We start from the raw sequence: 21,376 nt of genomic DNA on the forward strand, positions 1-21,376 counted from the left end.
CTGAAATGTGTACCATAAATGACTTGAATGAATTGATTGGGGAGGGTGATACATACAATAATGATATTTCTAAAGAATCAGTTGTGAGGTGTGATCATGTAAAGAAGAAAAGCTCCTTTTACCCTGTACATGCCCGTCCAAAAACGTTGGACATTTTTCAGAAAACAATAGAGGAAAAACTGACTGTGCTCAGTGAAAAAAACTCAAAGAAAAGTAAAAATATGTCTAATCTAACAGCTAATGAAAAACAAGCATTGAAACGTTTATCTGAAAATGATTCAATCCTCATTAGACCCTCAGACAAAGGAGGAAATGTAGTTATTCTCAACAAAACAGATTACATAATGGAGGCTAAGAGGCAACTGGATGATAAAGAGGTATATAGCAAACTTCAGACTAATCCCACGAAGTTATACAAAAATGAATTAGTGGGTATTCTGTTTGCTAAACATAATAATATAATTAGTGCTTCCACTAAAGATGCACTCGTACCCTCTCATCCGGTTGCCCCTATCTTCCATTATTTCCCAAAAATACACAAAGATCCTGTGTGCCCACTAGGACGTCCCATTATTGCAGGGATTGGTTCCCTAAATGAACCTTTGAGTGATCTGATTGACACTTTTTTACAACCTCTGGTTAGAGGACTCTTAACCTATATACAAGATACAACTGCTATTCTAACTAAACTGGACAAAGTGAGATGGGAACCTAGTTTCAGATTTTTAGTGGTGGATGTCACCTCTCTATACACCTGTATACAAAACAATAAAGGTATGACTGCCATAGAATTTTTCCTTGATACATACAGTGATTATGACTCGGCTACTAAGAGTTTTATTTTAAGAGCTATAGAGTATCTCCTAACGCATAATTTTTTTATGTTTGGCACTGAGTTCTTTCTCCAGAGACGTGGAACAGCTATGGGGGCAAAGTTTGCCCCATCCTATGCCAACCTCTTTATGGGGTGGTGGGAGCTGTTCCACGTCTTTGGAGAAAGAAATCCTTTCAGAAATAAGATAAAGCATTTCTATAGGTACATTGATGACCTGTTTTTTGTATTTGAAGGAAGTGAATCGGAAGCAGTTTCCTTTTGTGAATTTATGAATCATAATGCTGATGGAATTAGATTTGTAGGAGAGAATAATGCAGAAACTATCAACTTTCTAGACTTAAAGATCTCTGCCAATGTGATTGAGAATAAAATAGAAACTAGCCTTTACAGAAAGCCTACTGCAGGCAATACTCTTTTGTCATTTAAATCTTGCCATCCCACACATGTACTCAGGGGCATCCCAAAGGGAGAGTACATTAGGGCAAAAAGAAACTGTACAAATGAAGAACAATATGAGGAAAACAGCTCAATAATCACTAACAGATTAAAGCAGAGAGGCTACACTGATAACATACTAGATGCCGCCAAAGAAAGTATAAAGGATATACCCAGGGAAAATTTCCTCAAGTATAGAGAGAAAGAAAACAAGCAATCTTTGACTACTACACCAAAATTCATAACTACCTATAGTACAGACTACTACAAAATCTGTGATATAATAAGGGAAAGTGTTCACATTTTGTACACAGATCCTATTCTGAAAGAAATAGTACAGCAAGGAATTAATTTCATACCCAAGAGAGGCAAAACCCTAGCCAATCATCTATCACCTTCTGATATGATGAATAAAAACAATACCAATTGGTTAAAAGGAAAGAAAGGTTTCTATAAATGCAGAAGAAAAGACTGCACAACTTCTGAACATGTACAAGAGGGTGACACGTTTCACTCCAGTACAACACAGAATGAACACAAGATAAATGTTTTCATTAATTGCAAGACCACTCACGTGGTCTATCTCCTGACATGCAGAATTTGCAATTGTCAGTATGTAGGTAAAACGAAGCGTCCCATCAAAGACAGGTTCTTAGAACACTTACGGTCTGCTTAACTTTACAAGGGATTGATCATGTACCCCACTGGAGAAGAGGGGGCAACAGGGAAGACAAATTAAACAAACGAGAAGTCTACTGGATCTTCTAAAGACAAGTAACCCCCAAGGTCTAAACATGAGAAGGGACCTAGATTTGTTTACTTAAATAATTGCATTTCTTCTTTGCATGTGATCACATATTGTCAAAAAACTTGCCCTCCCCACATACTTATAGGATATATGTATACCTATTTTCTTTATCTGTTTCTCATTCTTAAAGCTTTAAAAATTAAAAATAAGGTTGTTTTCTCCATATGTACTATTTTAAGTGAAACAAAGTCAATATAGTCTTAATGGCATATATAGTGCTTTATAGTCATAAAACTGCATATTGTTGCAAATATTACCTTTTTAACACTTGACAGTACTACTTGAACAATACGTATGAAAGGTTTATATACTTCTAATTGTTTAAAATTGTTGCAATGCAATAATTGCAACTTAAGCACTATATGTCTTAACTTTTACCATTTATATGGTTAAAGGATAGCTATAAGACAATTTTTGATTTATTGATTTCTCTCTTCATATAAAGTATTAAGAAATAAAAGTATACTATTTAGAGTCCATTGTTACCTTGTACCACTTTAAAATCTATACTGTGTCTTTAAATCTGTGGTATAAGTAAAGGTGTGTCAGACTGGTTCCATATGCAGTGAACAAGTGAGCATGCTCACGAAACATGTCTGCGTAACTATCTGACACACCTGTGTTGTGTTTTTACCTGTGAGCCTGTTGGGCCTGTGTGCCCTGTTATATGCTTTTAACGATGTGCCGCAATAAACTAACAATTACTTTTACTTTGGAGTGATTGTCTCTGTGGTGCGCCTCTCTACTGGATCAATTTGCATTTACTTTTAAGTTGGCAGACTTAATTTGGGGCCGCATAACAGGACTTTCCATATTTGCACCCACTCTCCTTTGAGCCGACAGGAGGATTTGTTTCTCCACCCCCTGCAGCAATCACGTTGGGAGTGAATCGAGCGCTACACACACAGAACCTCTTGTGTACTATATATATCTATATACTGTATGTGCACATATGTATTTATGTTTTTATATGTTTATATACATCTGTAAATACATATATACACATAAATACATAAGTTCACACACACATATATATATATATATATATATATACACACACACACACATACATACAACTTTAGACATGGATATGTATGTATGTATCTCACTGTTAAAGCCCTTTGCCTGCCTTTTTTTGTTCTTACACCTTATATCTTTGAGGCCTTAGAACTTGTGTGTGCAATATTTTTTATTAGATGGTGTTATTATGACTGTAACTGTACTTTGTAATGTATTTTTGTTTTGTGCAATTTTGATGTTTTGCAAAACAGTTAACCAAAGTTATGAAGTTGCGGTATTCATTCTAGTGTAAATCACGATTGCGTTTACTTTCAACTCGTGATATTAGCGGTAAGCCCTACGAGCGCAAACCCTCGCAACAAACCCCTTATCTCTCAGGCACAAACGTTTGCACTCCACTCGTAATCTTGCCCTGAATGTTTGTGCACAACTGCTCTGTATTTTACTGGCTAATAAAGCTAACTTCCATAGCTTTAATGAGAGACAGCGGCGCACCCCAAAATCAGAGCAAAACCTTTTTTATTTTTAAGAAACAGGGACATCTATTTAAAGAAAATAAAAGCTGTAATGTTTTTAATATTTTTTTTTCTGAAGCAGCAGCGATGACTTGTACACTAATGTATCTAAAAGCAGCATTTTCCTACCATTCAGTCAGGGAGTGCACACTTCTCAGCTTAACTAAACAATAGGAAACCTGTGGACTACATGGCAGGCATCCTTTGCAATGTGTTAAATATTCAGAAAGCACATTCATAAATAGTGCATGGTCTCCCAGCAGGGTGCAGGATCATACGGGAGCTTACAGCTCAGAGGTGCCTGCCTGGCTCCTTGGCTATGCTCTTTCATGCACAGCCTTTCTGTACTTCAATTTAAAGCAATGGTCAAAATGTCAGAAAAGGCACGAGTCAGGGGCACAGTCACTGCAAGCATTGCACAATGTTTTGTTTTTCAAACGAAACAAATGATTTTACTACTGAAAATATGATACACGGTATTGTGATGCTTTCTGTCTCTATCACACTTTTTTTTAATCTACTGCTAATAAGAATAGCCTGCACTCAAACCCACTTAATTATTGTATTTATTTATTGCTAATGACAAACACTGTGGGAGAAGTTCATGAATGCCTGGGATAAGCATAAGACTATTCTCCGAACTAGATACGTTTACACTTTAGAAAATTTGGGCAGACTTGTTAGGACCCATGGTTCTTATTTACCATCAAAATATATGTTTCCATTTTTTCTATTCATTATCTAAATCAGGGACAATAGCCCCAGAATTAAATTGTATTGTTTAGCTTTTCACAGCATTTTAAAATCTAAACCAATAAAATCCAGTTAACCCACTTGATATTCCACTTACCACAAGCTTTGTGTATGCATTTATAACACCCCCTTTATATGGATGTGGATAATACTACAGAAATAATTCAATGGATCAAAAAATACTTTTTGTACTTTCTTATTTAAAGGGATAGGAAACTGAAATATTTTCTTTCATGATTCAGGTAGAGCAGCAATTTTAAACAAGTTTCTAATTTACTCCTATTATCAATTTTTCTTTGTTCTCTTAGTATCTTTATTTGAAAAGCAGGAATGTAAGCTTAGGAGCAGGCCCATTCTTTGTTCAGCACCCTGGGTAGCGTTTGTTGATTGGTGGCTACATTTAGACACCAATAAGCAAGCGCTACCCAGGTGAGAAACAAAAAATGGGCCTGCTCCTAAGCTTCAATTCCTGCTTTTCAAATAAAGATACTAAGAGAACAAAGAAAAATTGATAATAGGAGTAAATTAGAATCTTGCTTAAAATTGCTGTTCTGAATCATAAAAGGAAAAAATTGTGTTTCACATCCCTTTAATATTCTTGTGTTAAACTGCACATTTTGACTTTTTATATTCAGCATCAATTTCTTTGTTAACAAGTGGACTGGTCCTGTGCAAACATTTTTTGATTGAATAAAAAGTTCAGCATAAACCTCGATCATGCTTTAAATTTTGAAATGTTGTCAAGTTAAATATATAATACAATATGTGTTTATTTACAAATGCAATAAAAAGTGTTTAGACATTAAACTGTTAAATGTAAAATTATTCAAACTGATTTGAAATTGTTAATTATTGTTGTGTTAAGTGAAATGTCATTAGGTATTCATTGTTAATGCTAAAGAAATTGGCTGTTATGTTTGACATATTTAGCTGTGTAGCTTTTGTTCTGTGAAGGTTGTGTGAAAATCCTTTGAGAAGCCTGAGATATGCCTATTTCATATAGTTTTGAATCTGTTTTCCTTGCCTTCAAATAGATTTTCCTGTTATATTATGAGGAAAGGAAAGAAATAAAGATCATCCAAGGCACCCATATAAGGCTAGATTACAAGTGGTGCTCTAAAGATAGCGCAGGTAGCAATAAGCAATATCGCAGTGGCGCTAACTTGCTTGCATATTACAAATTATAAGTAAATGGGTGCGCTCAAGCACAAATACAAGACCAAGTGTAAAAAAGAAAAAAAAAAAGTTGCACCAAGCACAACATAAGTACATTAAAATAAAGTGTTACACTCATATATACACTATCAAAATAAAAGTATCCATATAAATATCAATAAAATATATATATATATCTCAATTCAAAAGGAATGCACTGAGACAGTGGACCAGGGTGCAGCATTCAATAATATCTAAGCATAGAGTAAATTCACCCTCTAGATTTAACTCACATACATACATATACACATATGAACACATATATACATTTATATATACACTTTGGAGTCCTTGCCAGATAAATATCTTTAAACATGAATATTAATATTTATTCAATTTTAATATTTTATATTATATTTTACTGTGTTTTTACTATAAATATTTCACATTCCAATGTTCTTTACATAGAAGAAAATGTTACTTTTATTTATATATATATATATATAATCCACAAAGCAAATGTACTCTCAGGTCTTTGGATGAAAAAAGGTTCAAAATTTAATTAAACATTTTCGGGGACAACCTCCCCTTCATCAGCATCATCAGAAGGGGAGGTTGTCCCCAAAAACGTTTCATTAAATTTTTAACCTTTTTTCATCCAAAGACCTGAGAGTACATTTGCTTTGTGGATTATTTAATACATTTATGCACCCAGGCAGATGTCCTTAGGAGGGTAATCCTGTAGAGTGGACTTTTGAATATATATATATATATATATATATATATATATATATATATATATATATATTTTATATATAGATATATATATCTTACAAAACAAATCATTATATATACATATATATATCTTACAAAACAAATCATTATATATACATATATATATCTTACAAAACAAATCATTATATATACATATATATATCTTACAAAACAAATCATTATATATACATATATATATATCTTACAAAACAAATCATTATATATACATATATATATCTTACAAAACAAATCATTATATATACATATATATATATCTTACAAAACAAATCATTATATATATATATATATATCTTACAAAACAAATCATTATATATATATATATATATCTTACAAAACAAATCATTATATATATATATATATTATATCTTACAAAACAAATCATTATATATATATATATATATATATATATATATATATATCTTACAAAACAAATCATTATATATATATATATATATATATATATATATATATATATCTTACAAAACAAATCATTATATATATATATATATTATATCTTACAAAACAAATCATTATATATATATATATATATATATATATCTTACAAAACAAATCATTATCTATATATATATATATCTTACAAAACAAATCATTATATATATATATATATATCTATATCTTACAAAACAAATCATTTTATATATATATATATATATATATATATATATGTATATATATATATATATATATATATATATATATATATATATATATAAAATATACATATCAAAATAAAAATAAAATTTTCTTCTACGTGAAGAACATTGGATTGTGAAATATTCATAACTACCTTAGCTTTAACGATGTAGGTCTAACACGGTGTCGGGTTAGTGCACAAGCAATACGTGTTTGTTTGTTTTTTTAAAGTGCTCTCCATTAAAGTCTATGGGAAGAAGAAATTAACAAGGTTGCGTTATCCGAAGTCCTGAAGTTAGCGTGTATTGGGTTTTGCTCGCACGCTAACTTTTTACTTTCAACTTGTAATACTGATGCTAACCCGCCAGCGTTAAAAGTTTACTTTAAGCGGTGTTAGCATGCAATCGGAAAAAATATTTAGAACACCAATTGTAATCTGGCCGGTAATGTTTTAGGGAATTCTGATCAATTGAGATGGTTACCAAAGACAGTAATTGAATGTAGTCATAAATCAATACAAATATAACAAAACAAAAAAGTGACATACAGTGTTATCTCTTACAGGATCTTCACTCATTGATTTATACTCATTCGAACTCGGCAGTGTTACATTCTGGTGTTTTTTCTGAAAAAAAGTAAAAGGATAGAATTATATCTTTTAAATCTATTATAATATAAAGAGGCATTTAAAGGGACATAAAACCATAAAACCCTTTTTTTGATGATGCAGATAGAGAAAACAATTTTAAACAACTTTCCAATTTACTTCTATTATCAGATTGACTTAATTCTCTTGGTGTCCTTGGTTGAAGGTGCAGCAAAGCACTGTTGGGAGCTAGCTGAATTTATCAGGTGAGCCAATGACATCTGGCGTATAAGTGCAGCCACCAATCAGCAGCTAGCTCCCGTCAGCACATAACTGCTTCTGAGCCTACCTAGTTATGTTTTTCAACAAAGGATAGCAAGTAAACAAAGCAAATTTGATAATACATGTGAAAATTGGAAAGTTGTTTAACATTGCATGCTCCAGCTGAATCATGAAAGAAACGTTTTGTTTTTTGTCTCTTTAAGACTATTAATCACAAATTTCAAAGCATATAAACTGGGATTTTTACACCAAAATTTCTGCTAAAAGAGGTGCATTTTATACTAAATACCTTCTCTTTATGGTAAATAGGTGTCGCTTCTTCTTCCTGTAAACCTGTAGGAATGTGCAGTGTTGGTATATTGGTACCGTTCATTCCTGAAATGACAAAATAACATTCAATAAAACAATCACAGTTTGTCAGAGGCCCATTAAAGGCTTAATCTCAAAACTCTATCTTCTGTTTAACTTTAAAGACTTAGGCCTAGATTTAGAGTTCGGCGGTAGCCGTGAAAACCAGCGTTAGAGGCTCCTAACGCTGGTTTTGGCCGCCCGCTGGTATTTGGAGTCAGTGATTAAAGGGTCTAACGCTCACTTTTCAGCCGCGACTTTTCCATACCGCAGATCCCCTTACGTCAATTGCGTATCCTATCTTTTCAATGGGATCTTCCTAACGCCGGTATTTAGAGTCGTTTCTGAAGTGAGCGTTAGAGCTCTAACAACAAAACTCCAGCCGCCGGAAAATAGCAGGAGTTAAGAGCTTTCTGGGCTAACGCCGGTTCATAAAGCTCTTAACTACTGTACCCTAAAGTACACTAACACCCATAAACTACCTATGTACCCCTAAACCGAGGTCCCCCCACATCGCCGCCACTCAATTTAAATTTTTTAACCCCTAATCTGCCGACCGCCACCTACGTTATACTTATGTACCCCTAATCTGCTGCCCCTAACCCCGCCGACCCCTGTATTACATTTATTAACCCCTAACCTGCCCCCCACAACGTCGCCGCCAGCTACTTACAATAATTAACCCCTAATCTTCTGACCGCAAAGCGCCGCCACCTACGTTATCCTTATGTACCCCTAATCTGCTGCCCCTAACAACCGCCGACCCCTATATTATATTTATTAACCCCTAATCTGCCCCCCTCAACGTCGCCGACACCTGCCTACACTTATTAACCCCTAATCTGCCGACCGGACCTGAGCGCTACTATAATAAAGTTATTAACCCCTAATCCGCCTCACTAACCCTATCAAAAATAGTATTAATCCCTAATCTGCCCTCCCTAACATCGCCGACACCTACCTTCAATTATTAACCCCTAATCTGACGACCGGAGCTCATCGCTACTATAATAAATGGATTAACCCCTAAAGCTAAGTCTAACCCTAACACTAACACCCCCCTAACTTAAATATAATTTACATCTAACGAAATTAATTAACTCTTATTAAATAACTTATTCCTATTTAAAGCTAAATACTTACCTGTAAAATAAATCCTAATATAGCTACAATATAAATTATAATTATATTATAGCTATTTTAGGATTAATATTTATTTTACAGGCAACTTTGTAATTATTTTAACCAGGTACAATAGCTATTAAATAGTTAAGAACTATTTAATAGTTACCTAGTTAAAATAATAACAAATTTACCTGTAAAATAAATCCTAACCTAAGATATAATTAAACCTAACACTACCCTATCAATAAATTAATTAAATAAACTACCTACAATTACCTACAATTAACCTAACACTACACTATCAATAAATTAATTAAACACAATTCCTACAAATAAATACAATTAAATAAACTAGCTAAAGTACAAAAAATAAAAAAGAACTAAGTTACAAAAAATAAAAAAATATTTACAAACATCAGAAAATTATTACAACAATTTTAAACTAATTACACCTACTCTAAGCCCCCTAATAAAATAACAAAGACCCCCAAAATAAAAAATTCCCTACCCTATTCTAAATTAAAAAAGTTAAAAGCTCTTTTACCTTACCAGCCCTGAACAGGGCCCTTTGCAGGGCATGCCCCAAGAATTTCAGCTCTTTTGCCTGTAAAAAAAACACATACAATACCCCCCCCCCCAACATTACAACCCACCACCCACATACCCCTAATCTAACCCAAACCCCCCTTAAATAAACCTAACACTAAGCCCCTGAAGATCTTCCTACCTTGTCTTCACCATCCAGGTATCACCGATCCGTCCTGGCTCCAACATCTTCATCCAACCCAAGCGGGGGTTGGCGATCCATCATCCGGTGGCTGAAGAGGTCCAGAAGAGGCTCCAAAGTCTTCCTCCTATCCGGCAAGAAGAGGACATCCGGACCGGCAAACATCTTCTCCAAGCGGCATCTTCGATCTTCTTGCATCCGGTGCGGAGCGGGTCCATCTTGAAGCAGGCGACGCGGATCCATCCTCTTCTTCCGTTGTCTCCCGACGAATGACGGTTCCTTTAAGGGACGTCATCCAAGATGGCGTCCCTTGAATTCCGATTGGCTGATAGGATTCTATCAGCCAATCGGAATTAAGGTAGGAATATTCTGATTGCCAATCAGCCAATCAGATTGAGCTCGCATTCTATTGGCTGATCGGAACAGCCAATAGAATGCGAGCTCAATCTGATTGGCTGATTGGATCAGCCAATCGGATTGAACTTGATTCTGATTGGCTGATTCCATCAGCCAATCAGAATATTCCTACCTTAATTCCGATTGGCTGATAGAATCCTATCAGCCAATCGGAATTCGAGGGATGCCATCTTGGATGACGTCCCTTAAAGGAACCGTCATTCGTCGGGAGACAACGGAAGAAGAGGATGGATCCGTGTTGCCTGCTTCAAGATGGACCCGCTCCGCACCGGATGCCAGAAGATCGAAGATGCCGCTTGGAGAAGATGTTTGCCGGTCCGGATGTCCTCTTCTTGCCGGATAGGAGGAAGACTTTGGAGCCTCTTCTGGACCTCTTCAGCCACCGGATGATGGATCGCCAACCCCCGCTTGGGTTGGATGAAGATGTTGGAGCCAGGACGGATCGGTGATACCTGGATGGTGAAGACAAGGTAGGAAGATCTTCAGGGGCTTGGTGTTAGGTTTATTTAAGGGGGGTTTGGGTTAGATTAGGGGTATGTGGGTGGTGGGTTTTAATGTTGGGGGGGGTATTGTATGTGCTTTTTTTACAGGCAAAAGAGCTGAAATTCTTGGGGCATGCCCCGCAAAGGGCCCTGTTCAGGGCTGGTAAGGTAAAAGAGCTTTTAACTTTTTTAATTTAGAATAGGGTAGGGAATTTTTTATTTTGGGGGTCTTTGTTATTTTATTAGGGGGCTTAGAGTAGGTGTAATTAGTTTAAAATTGTTGTAATAATTTTCTGATGTTTGTAAATATTTTTTTATTTTTTGTAACTTAGTTCTCTTTTATTTTTTGTACTTTAGCTAGTTTATTTAATTGTATTTATTTGTAGGAATTGTGTTTAATTAATTTATTGATAGTGTAGTGTTAGGTTAATTGTAGGTAATTGTAGGTAGTTTATTTAATTAATTTATTGATAGGGTAGTGTTAGGTTTAATTATATCTTAGGTTAGGATTTATTTTACAGGTAAATTTGTTATTATTTTAACTAGGTAACTATTAAATAGTTATTAACTATTTAATAGCTATTGTACCTGGTTAAAATAATTACAAAGTTGCCTGCAAAATAAATATTAATCCTAAAATAGCTATAATATAATTATAATTTATATTGTAGCTATATTAGGATTTATTTTACAGGTAAGTATTTAGCTTTAAATAGGAATAAGTTATTTAATAAGAGTTAATTAATTTCGTTAGATTTAAATTATATTTAAGTTAGGGGGGTGTTAGTGTTAGGGTTAGACTTAGCTTTAGGGGTTAATCCATTTATTATAGTAGCGATGAGCTCCGGTCGTCAGATTAGGGGTTAATAATTGAAGTTAGGTGTCGGCGATGTTAGGGAGGGCAGATTAGGGGTTAATACTATTTATTAGGGTTGCACCAATACCATTTTTTTATGACCGAGTACAAGTACCGATACTTGTTTTCAAATACTCGCCGATACCAATTACCGATACTTTTTTTTTAATGTCATGTGACAGTTTACCAAGCACAATACAGACTAATTATTTAATATTCCTTCTTTATAATTATAAAGGACTGTAATTCAAAAGACATTATGAAATAATAAAAGTTTTATTTGTCACAAAGTTCACTGAACATGTTTATAAATAAAAAATATTACAATAAAATATTACATTTAAAGGGGTTATGCAATTGGGTTGTAGGGCTGTTATATAACATCAATCTGACATAGAGGTTCGACTCTAAGTTGAACAGTCTTTCACTTTCCACCATACTGCATGGGGCAGAAAGATATTTTTGGGCCATTTTAGCCAGAGCTGGAAATCTGTTTATTAACTGCCCAGTACTTCAGGGGTTTGTCTGAAGGAGGTACAGTGATCTCTCCTACAATAATACAAATAACAGCAATTTGTATTGGCAGAACAGTAGTAAACAATTTTTAGTTTAGTCTCCACTTAAGTTTAAAATGAAATGGGAACATACAGTTTGAAAAAAACACCACAAGATAGCATATGGGTAGGAAGTAGAGGTATCGGTTTAAGTATCGGTGCATTTGCACGAGTACAAGTACTCATGCAAATACTTGGTATCAGTACCGATACCGATACTAGTATCGGTATCGGTGCAACCCTACTATTTATGATAGGGTTAGTGAGGCGGGTTAGGGGTTAATAACTTTATTATAGTAGCGGTGCGGTCCGCTCGGCAGATTAGGGGTTAATAAGTGTAGGCAGGTGTCGGCGACGTTGTGGGGGGCAGATTAGGGGTTAATAAATATAATATAGGGGTCGGCGATGTTAGGGCAGCAGATTAGGGGTACATAGGGATAACGTAGGTTGCGGCGGTTTACGGAGCGGCAGATTAGGGGTTAAAAAAATATGCAGGGGTCAGCGATAGCGGGAGCGGCAGATTAGGGGTTAATAAGTGTAAGGTTAGAGGTGTTTAGACTCGGGGTACATGTTAGAGTGTTAGGTGCAGACATAGGAAGTGTTTCCCCATAGCAAACAATGGGGCTGCGTTAGGAGCTGAACGCTGCTTTTTTGCAGGTGTTAGGTTTTTTTTCAGCTCAAACAGCCCCATTGTTTCCTATGGGGATATCGTGCACGAGCACGTTTTTGAGGCTGGCCGCGTCCGTAAGCAACTCTGGTATCGAGAGTTGCATTTGCGGTAAAAATGCTCTACGCTCCTTTTTTGGAGCCTAACGCAGCATTTGTTTGAACTCTCGATTCCAGAGTTAATTTTATGGTGCGGCCAGAAAAAAGCCTGCGGAGCGTTAACAGCCCTTCTACCGCCAAACTCCAAATCTAGGCCAAAGTTACTAAAACGTCAATGATGCTTAAATGGGAACATGAGTTAGGCAAAACGTGGGATATGGACAAGACATATACTGTAGATAATGGCTCATCTTTTACGGTTAATGCATTATTAAGAGAAAATGATCTGAAAGTATTACATGGATGGTATTATTACCCTACTAGATTTCACAACTCAGACGAAACACTACCCAAACTATGTTACAGAGGTTGTGGAGAATCTGGAACATACACCCACATGTGGTGGGATTGTACTAAAGTTAAAGATATCCTATCTATTAAGTAGACATGTACATGGCGAAAAAATTTGGTTCGGTTCGGATCGATTCGGAATTTTTTGAAGTTCGGTTCGGATCGATTCGAATTCGGAAAATTCTGAATCGATTCATTTCAGATTCTAATAAATTCGGCTGGATTTGGTTCGATTCGGTTCGATTTGGTTCGATTCGGTTCGTAAATTCGGCATTTCGGTAAGTGTTAGGTGGGATTAGACTAGTATTATACTGTATATTAGGTGTTAACCTAACATACTGTACAATACTAGTGTAATCCCAATGGCCATCCGAATTTACGAATCGATTTGATTTGATTTGGTTTGATTCGGAAAATTCGGCAGAATTTTAATTCGGAAATTCGGTTCGATCCGAATCGCAGAATTTTCCGAATTTCCGAATCGAACCAAACCGAATCGCACATGTCTACTATTAAGTATAATCTTTGAAAAAAGAATTACACTTACTCCTGAACAGGAATTACTCCACTTCCCAATGGAAGGAATATTGAGAAAACATTTCAATTTAGTAGCAATGATATGCACATTTCCTAGAATAAGCATAGCTAGACCCACTTGTGATGGAATATATTCTAAAACAGATTGAATATCATTATAACATGTAGCACAGTGGCTACATTGCTCAACACGAAAGATAAACTCTTAGATAATGTACTATGAGGCTGAAGACGCCAGACATCTACAGACAGAGATGAATCCAAAAGACACAATGCATATGTTTTTGTCCCAAGATGGGTAAATCCTAACTAATGAAAAGTGATGAGTGTATAATATCAGGATGTTCAAGTGTTTGATAAAATATTGTGAATTTCAATTATTATGACAATACTGTATAGATAAGAAAGAATTAACAGTAAAGTTATATGTTTAGAATAACCACTAAAACATTGGAGATTTGATTTACAAATTTGATGTTTATTGTATTTACAAACATTGTACTAAAAGCAAAAATGATAATCTTTGTATCACAAAATATCTGTATATTTAAAGATTTTCTTAAAAATAAAAAATAAAAATATTTCAACAACAAAAAAAAACCAATTACACGTATCCAAACGAAATGTTTCCAAAAAAGAAAAAAGTCCAAACATTAATAAATAAATAAATAATCAATTTAGGCAGAAACAATTTATACAATTTTAACACTCAAGCAACAGGCACTTTTACATGAACAATATGATATCTAGAGCAGTGGTTCTCAACCTAAGTGACCTCAAGGCCCGGTAAGTTTTAGCTGGACCTGTCCAGGGCCCGGTAAGCATCAGGAGTGGGTTGGAGTATGTTTGGAAGAAATCTATATAAATATATATATATATATATATATATATATATATATATCTATATATATCTATATATATCTATATGTATATATCTATATCTATTTCTCTCTCTCTATACAGGTAGCCCTCAGTTTACGCCAGGGTTAGGTTCCAGAAGGAATGGTTGTAAATCGAAACCGTTGTAAATTGAAACCCAGTTTATAATGTAAGTCAATGGGAAGTGAGGGAGTTAGGTTCTAGGTTCCAGGCCCCTCTCAAAATTGTCATAACTAACACCTAATACATTATTTTTAAAGCTTTGAAATGAAGACTTTAAATGCTAAACAGCATTATAAACCTAATAAAATAATCACACAACACATAATATATAATTAAACTAAGTTAAATGAACAAAAACATTTGCTAAACAGCATTATAAACCTAATAAAATAAGCACACAACACAGACTTCACTTGCATTTTTCTGCAAACAGTTCTTTCTATGCATTCCAATCTGGACTGATTTATAAACAGGAAGATCTTGTTCCTTTGAAATCTGCTTGATAGCTCAGGACTGGTTAAACTGATTAATTTCAGCTTGCTTGGCTTTGCTGCAACACAAGCGGACAGCTCCACCTACTGGCTATTTTAATAAATGCACTGCTTCTCAATGCTTTTCAATAGCAGTCACATGACTGGAAAAAAAGGTTGTTATTCTGAAACGGTGTAAATTGAACCGTTGTAAAACGAGGGCCACCTGTATATATATATATATATATATATATATATATATATATATATATATATATATATATATATATATATATATATATATATATCAGGGTTCAAAATTTCAACTCTTTACTAGCCATTGGCGAGTGGAAATTTAATGGTGGCGAGTGAAAGTTAATGATGAATCAACATTTACTCACGGTCCGAAGTCTGGTGGAGTGTTAAAGTAGCAAAGTTAGCACATTTGCAAAATGTACACTCCTATTGCAGCATTGCAAATAAACATTTTGGGTTATGTGCTAAGAATATTATCTGAAGGGATATTATGTATCCCAGAAAGGGCAAGGATATGTTATTCCTCTAGGGCTGAAGGAACACCATTAGTGCTTAGACTGTTACTTCTGAGAGGGAAAAACGGGGGCAGAGAGAGAGTTTGGAGAGTAAAAGTAAAAGTGGAGAAGATAGCTTTACGAGAGTGGAGAAAAAAAAAGAATGTAAAGGGAAGTTATAGTAATATATAATTTACCATGGCCCAAATGTGGCCATGTACACCTGTTTCCGCTGCACTTTGATAAGTCGGCCCCATGGCCTGGGAGAGAAGGGAGAGGGGAAAAAAAGAGATTGAAGAGAGGAGGGAGGGGAGAAAGACAGTTAAGAAATAGAAGGGAGAGATGATAATTATTAAAAGAAAATCTCCAGGTCTGCTATGACCTTCCATGACTGTCGGCCCTCTCTTTCTCCACTCTCTCACTTCAACAATTTCCTATTTCTATCCAGCTGTTGTCTTACCCAGAACCACCAAGTTGATTTTGCTAACTGCTATGCACTTATTTTTGTTCATCTATTACTGTATGTAGCATTATTTAATTTGTTAAGGTATCAATCAAATAAAAAAAACTGCACAATAATGTGTTTCACAATGGCAAAACATATGCAAAGAGGGAGTGGAGTAGTTGGAGGGGTGAGTGGAGTAGTTGGTGTGGTGTGGGCAGGTAGTCGGTAGGTTCAGAAGTGGCGAGTAACATTTTGGTCTGTCTAGTAGCTTATGACCTAAAATTTTGAGCCCTGTATATATACAGTAATATATATATATATATATATATATATATATATATATTTACACACACATATATATTTATATATGGTTTACAGTGGTTTCACGCTCTGCACGCCGCCTGCCGCTACTACCCGCTCACAGTGCGCTGCCGACCGCTACCCGCTCACAGTGCGCAAACGGACATGCGCAGTGGCACTCTGACAGGCCCATCCGAAATATCAGAGATATGTTAAGGCGGGCAAGTGTCTGGAGGCTATATTGGGTCACGGCCCACCAGCAGGGCTATCAATGGCCCGGCTGTTGAGAAACACTGATCTAGAGGGTTGTGTGACCTGTCTGCTCCTCAGAATGTGAGGTCAGGATGTGTTTGAGGAATGTGTTGGTTTACTTTTAAGTTGTGCTCTTTTCTTAAATCAGTTTTTATTTCTTAAATGAGGGTCTAGTAGATATAAGTAGCAGTAATTTACCATGTTTCCATCAGGCACATGACATCTAGAACGTCTTGTTACTTCTCATTGAGGGCCCAATTCTAAAACATTTGCCGGTCTAGACAGGTTTCTAGTCCAACACTCATGAGTGGCGACATGTCTCTTATAGAAATAATGAGAGTCTCTGCTACATAAAAGTTTGCAATGGAGAATAAAGTACACAGGGAGAACCTGGCTTATGTTTAAATTGTAATACTACACTTAAAACAAAACAAATCAATGTTTTTAGTGCCTTACAATTGCTGTTATTTTCTAATGCATATTTTTTTCCTTTCAGAGTAATTAGTGTTTTGTATATTTTGCAAAAAAAACTCACCACCTTTGAATTAGCAAAAAAAAAAAACCCAGTGAGATCTGAAGGGCGAAAATGTTTACAGAATTATTTTGGGAGAAAATTTCATATACACCCATGGAACGCCCATGTTCAGCCCATTTTATAAAAACACAATTACGCTTTATATTTTGTACTTATAAGTACAAATTTCTATGTGCTTTTTGCATATCCAGTGTACTTAAATTACCATTTATGCTGTGCATATTTAAATATAAATTTTAAGTTTTTGATAAAATATCATTTTTGGTGAACAATTTTGTTATGCTTTTTGATGTATGTTAACAATACAATTTTTCCTCAGTATTTTTATGTAAAAGGTTTAATTATTCGTTTTGCAAAATTTTTCAATTCCAAATTTTATTGTGCACATTTGTAATGTATGCATCCCCTTCCCATATGAAAATGCAGTATATGTCCCTTAGCGAAACACCCTGGTGAGCATTCTTATATAATCTTACCAGCCAAGAGCCGTTTATAGTATCGGCCCTAGTCTTTTCTTTTTCACATTGCTGAAAAAGAGACACATTTTCAGTGCCCTCATTATGTTATTCTAAATCTTGTGTACAGTAATTTAGGATTTATTTTATTTTAAAAGAAAAGCTACTATTTTTTTCTCCTCTTTAATATGTTCCCAATTATCTATTTTACTTGCTGCACTGTATTGAATTGTGTACTAATTAGCTCCTTTACAATTATTTTGTTATTTGAAATAGCTGATTTTGCATGATGTATCCCCACCTATACTGAAAATGGAATCAATTAATTAATTAAACTGTATAAACAAGAATGATTAAATGTAATCACGCTACCAGTTAGGGGGGGATATAGACGTACTAAAATGCTAATTTTCTATTTGTATTGTAAAAAAAATACTAAAAAAACTGCTGCCATGGAGAGAAATCACACAAAATCTTTGGGATTTTTTGGACCTTGCATTTTTAAGTCAGGAGTCTCTCCTTCCCATACAGAATCCTGCATCTCTCAAGGTTAAATTAGTGTTTCTAAAATTCTTTGAGGGGCCTCGCCGTACTGACATGACTTCATAGATCAGCGGAGAGCTTTAGATAATCAGGTCCTAAGTATTGGTCTTTGAATAAACAGTTAAAATAAGATAAGGAGGACTTTGTGTAAATAAAAGGGCAGATAAGATAAATAGGTATGTTCTTTCTACAAGCTCAGCCTATTTGATCAGGTTGTAGTTTCAGTTAACAGAAAATGATTTAATATACAAAAATAAACCTAAAGGAACCATTTCCCATACATTTTAAACTCTGCAGCTGGTATAACAAGTCATTGGAAACACATTAAGAAGAAACTATTTTATAGTACACTGTGCCTTTAAGTTAGTGGACTGATGAGTGTATGGATTAATTTATGGATAAGACAAAGGAAGGAGTCTCAAAGTCATTCCACATTTATTATTAAAAAAAAACATGTGGCTAGCAGGTTCACAAACTGCCAGGGCGTAGTGTCCCCTCAGTTAAAAGAAGAGATTCCATTCTCAGAGGACATGTACCTTACTAATTATAATAGCAGATGAGTTAAAGGGACAGTCAACACTAAAATTGTTATTGCTTAAAAAGATAGATAATGCCTTTACTACCCATTCCCCAGCTTTGCATAACCAACATTGTTATATTAATATACTTTATAACCTTTAAACCTCTAAATGTCTGCCTGTTTCTAATCCACTACAGACAGCCTCTTATCACATACTTTTGTATTTTATTTTCACAACAGGAGACTGCTAGTTCATGTGAGCCATATAGATAACATCTATAGATAACACGCCCGTGAAGTTGTGCTAAACACAGCACTAATTGGCTAAAATGCAAGTCAATAGATAATAAAAAAAAGTCATATGATCGGGGGCTGTCAGAAGAGGCTTGGATACAAGGTAATCACAGAGGTAAAAAGTATATTAATATATAACCATATTGACTGTGCAAAACTGGGGAATGGGTAATAAAGGGATTATCTATCTTTTTAAACAATAACATTTTTAGAGTTGACTGTCCCTTTAAAGTTTCATTGTTGTAATAGAAAAGCACTAAACAGTGGGTTATACTTATTAAAAATCATTGCAATTTGTATTATTCATCTTAATAAAAAAATTTTTTTTACCTTTTCTTTCTTTTTTTCTTTTTTTTTTTTTACTTCATTTGTGCAAGGTCCATTACTTACTGTCACAGCCCCACAAGGGGCTGTGGTCTCTGCCAGAAGGTAAATGGAGGAGCTTCCTCTTTTTTTATTTTTTTATATTATTTTTTTTTACAATTTTTCTTATATTAGACAAAAAAGAATGAAAAACAACTAAACAAATTACACCAATTGTGTAATACATATTCAAATTACAAAGTATTATCTATCTATTGCAAAGATCATGTACAAGAACATAAATAAATATAACAGTCTGGTTTACTGGCTTAATAATCAGCTAAATGTTTGGTGGTCGAGCTACCCCTTTTAAGTGGTTGCTAGGAGACAAGTTTCACTATGCTCCAGTAACAGGATGATAATGTATTTCTTTTGCTGCAAAAATCCTATGACTGGATCCCAGAGAAGAACTTAAAAAGTGACATTAAACACTTTGAAATTGTAATATAAAATGATAAATCATATATATAAAAAAATCTACAATATACTTTCATTATTTATTTTGTCCCCTTTTCCTGTAATTCCATTCTGAATTGTGAGCTTTTCAGTTCCTGTTAGAAATGGAAGTGCAGAACACTGTTATATTCCACGCAGCAATTGGCTGCACACTCAGGTTACCTATTTATAACTGTCTCTAAGTGACGTCAGCAGAGAAAGTAACCTAAGTTACAACATGGCAGCTCCCAATGTTTTATAGACATTAAAACTTTACACTTATTTTGTCAATATTTAAACAACTAATAAATCAGTGCTGACTCCTAGGTAACTCCCTGTGCATGAGCACAATGTTATCTATATGACACACATTAACTAACACCCTCTAGTGGTGAAAAACTGTCAAAATGCATTCAAATAAGAGGCGGCCTTCAAGGTCTAAGAAATTAGCACATGAACCTCCTAGGTTTAGCTTTCAACTAAGAATACCAATAGGACAAAGCAAAATTGGTGATAAAAGTACATTGGAAAGTTGTTTAAAATGACATGCCCTAGCTGAATCATGAAAGTTTATTTTGGACTAGACTGTCCCTTTAATGCATCATTCTATCTAGCATTTATTTAGTGTTAAAGGTCCCTTTAAGTTTTAACATGGCAGCTAATTTCCATTCCTACAGGCAGTGGCTACACTGAGAAGTCTAAGGGCTCGATTTATCAAGCTGTTCGCCCAGCTCCGACTGCAGGTTCTCACAATTTCCATTCCTGCAGTCAGTATTTATCGAGCGGCAGTCATCAGACCACTGCTTCCTAACCTCTTCACCTCTTAGGTGGAGAATTTCAATCTCCTCTGTCTCGTACGAACGGGGAGATTGACAGCTCCGGCCCGAGCGTGATTGGCTGTGTGCGGGCAGGGGGTGGTGTTGCACAAGAGCACAAAATAGCGCTCTTGTGCAATGCTGAATTCTGTCAGCGGATTGCTGCCTGCCAGAGGCGAGCTGGGGCGTACAGGGGCGCATATGTACGCCCCTGTCCGCCCTAGCTTGATAAATCGAGCCTGAAGTGCTCATTGTGCAAGTAAAGAAGTAAGTCTGTTTTTCTTGTATTTTTTTGTATTTTTATTTTTTAAACACAATCTGATTATTTTCATGTTTACTTTGATTTAACTAAAGTGGCACTGGTTATACATCTTTAATAACTCAGTGGGTTAGATTCTAGACATGCCCCAATTTTCATATAACTGCATGTAATAGACACTACTATAAAGAATAATATGCACAGATATTTATATAAAAATCCAGTATAAAACAGTTTAAAAACTTACTTAGAAGCTTCCAGTTTAGCTCTGTTTAAAA

At 34.9% G+C, this 21,376-nt stretch overlaps 1 protein-coding gene across 1 annotated transcript in view; it reads right to left on the reverse strand.

The window, feature by feature from the left end:
* KIAA2012 (KIAA2012 ortholog) overlaps positions 1-21,376 on the reverse strand; it is a 306,316-nt gene that overhangs the window by 119,818 nt on the left and 165,122 nt on the right. The window contains exons 11-12 of the mRNA XM_053713277.1: positions 8,128-8,213; positions 7,518-7,595 (exon numbers count right to left, since the gene is read on the reverse strand). Coding sequence (XP_053569252.1) covers positions 7,518-7,595; positions 8,128-8,213 — 164 coding nt within the window. The remainder of the gene's footprint in view (positions 1-7,517; positions 7,596-8,127; positions 8,214-21,376) is intronic.

Source organism: Bombina bombina, chromosome 1 (genome assembly GCF_027579735.1).
Source record: "Bombina bombina isolate aBomBom1 chromosome 1, aBomBom1.pri, whole genome shotgun sequence".
NCBI lineage: Eukaryota > Metazoa > Chordata > Amphibia > Anura > Bombinatoridae > Bombina > Bombina bombina.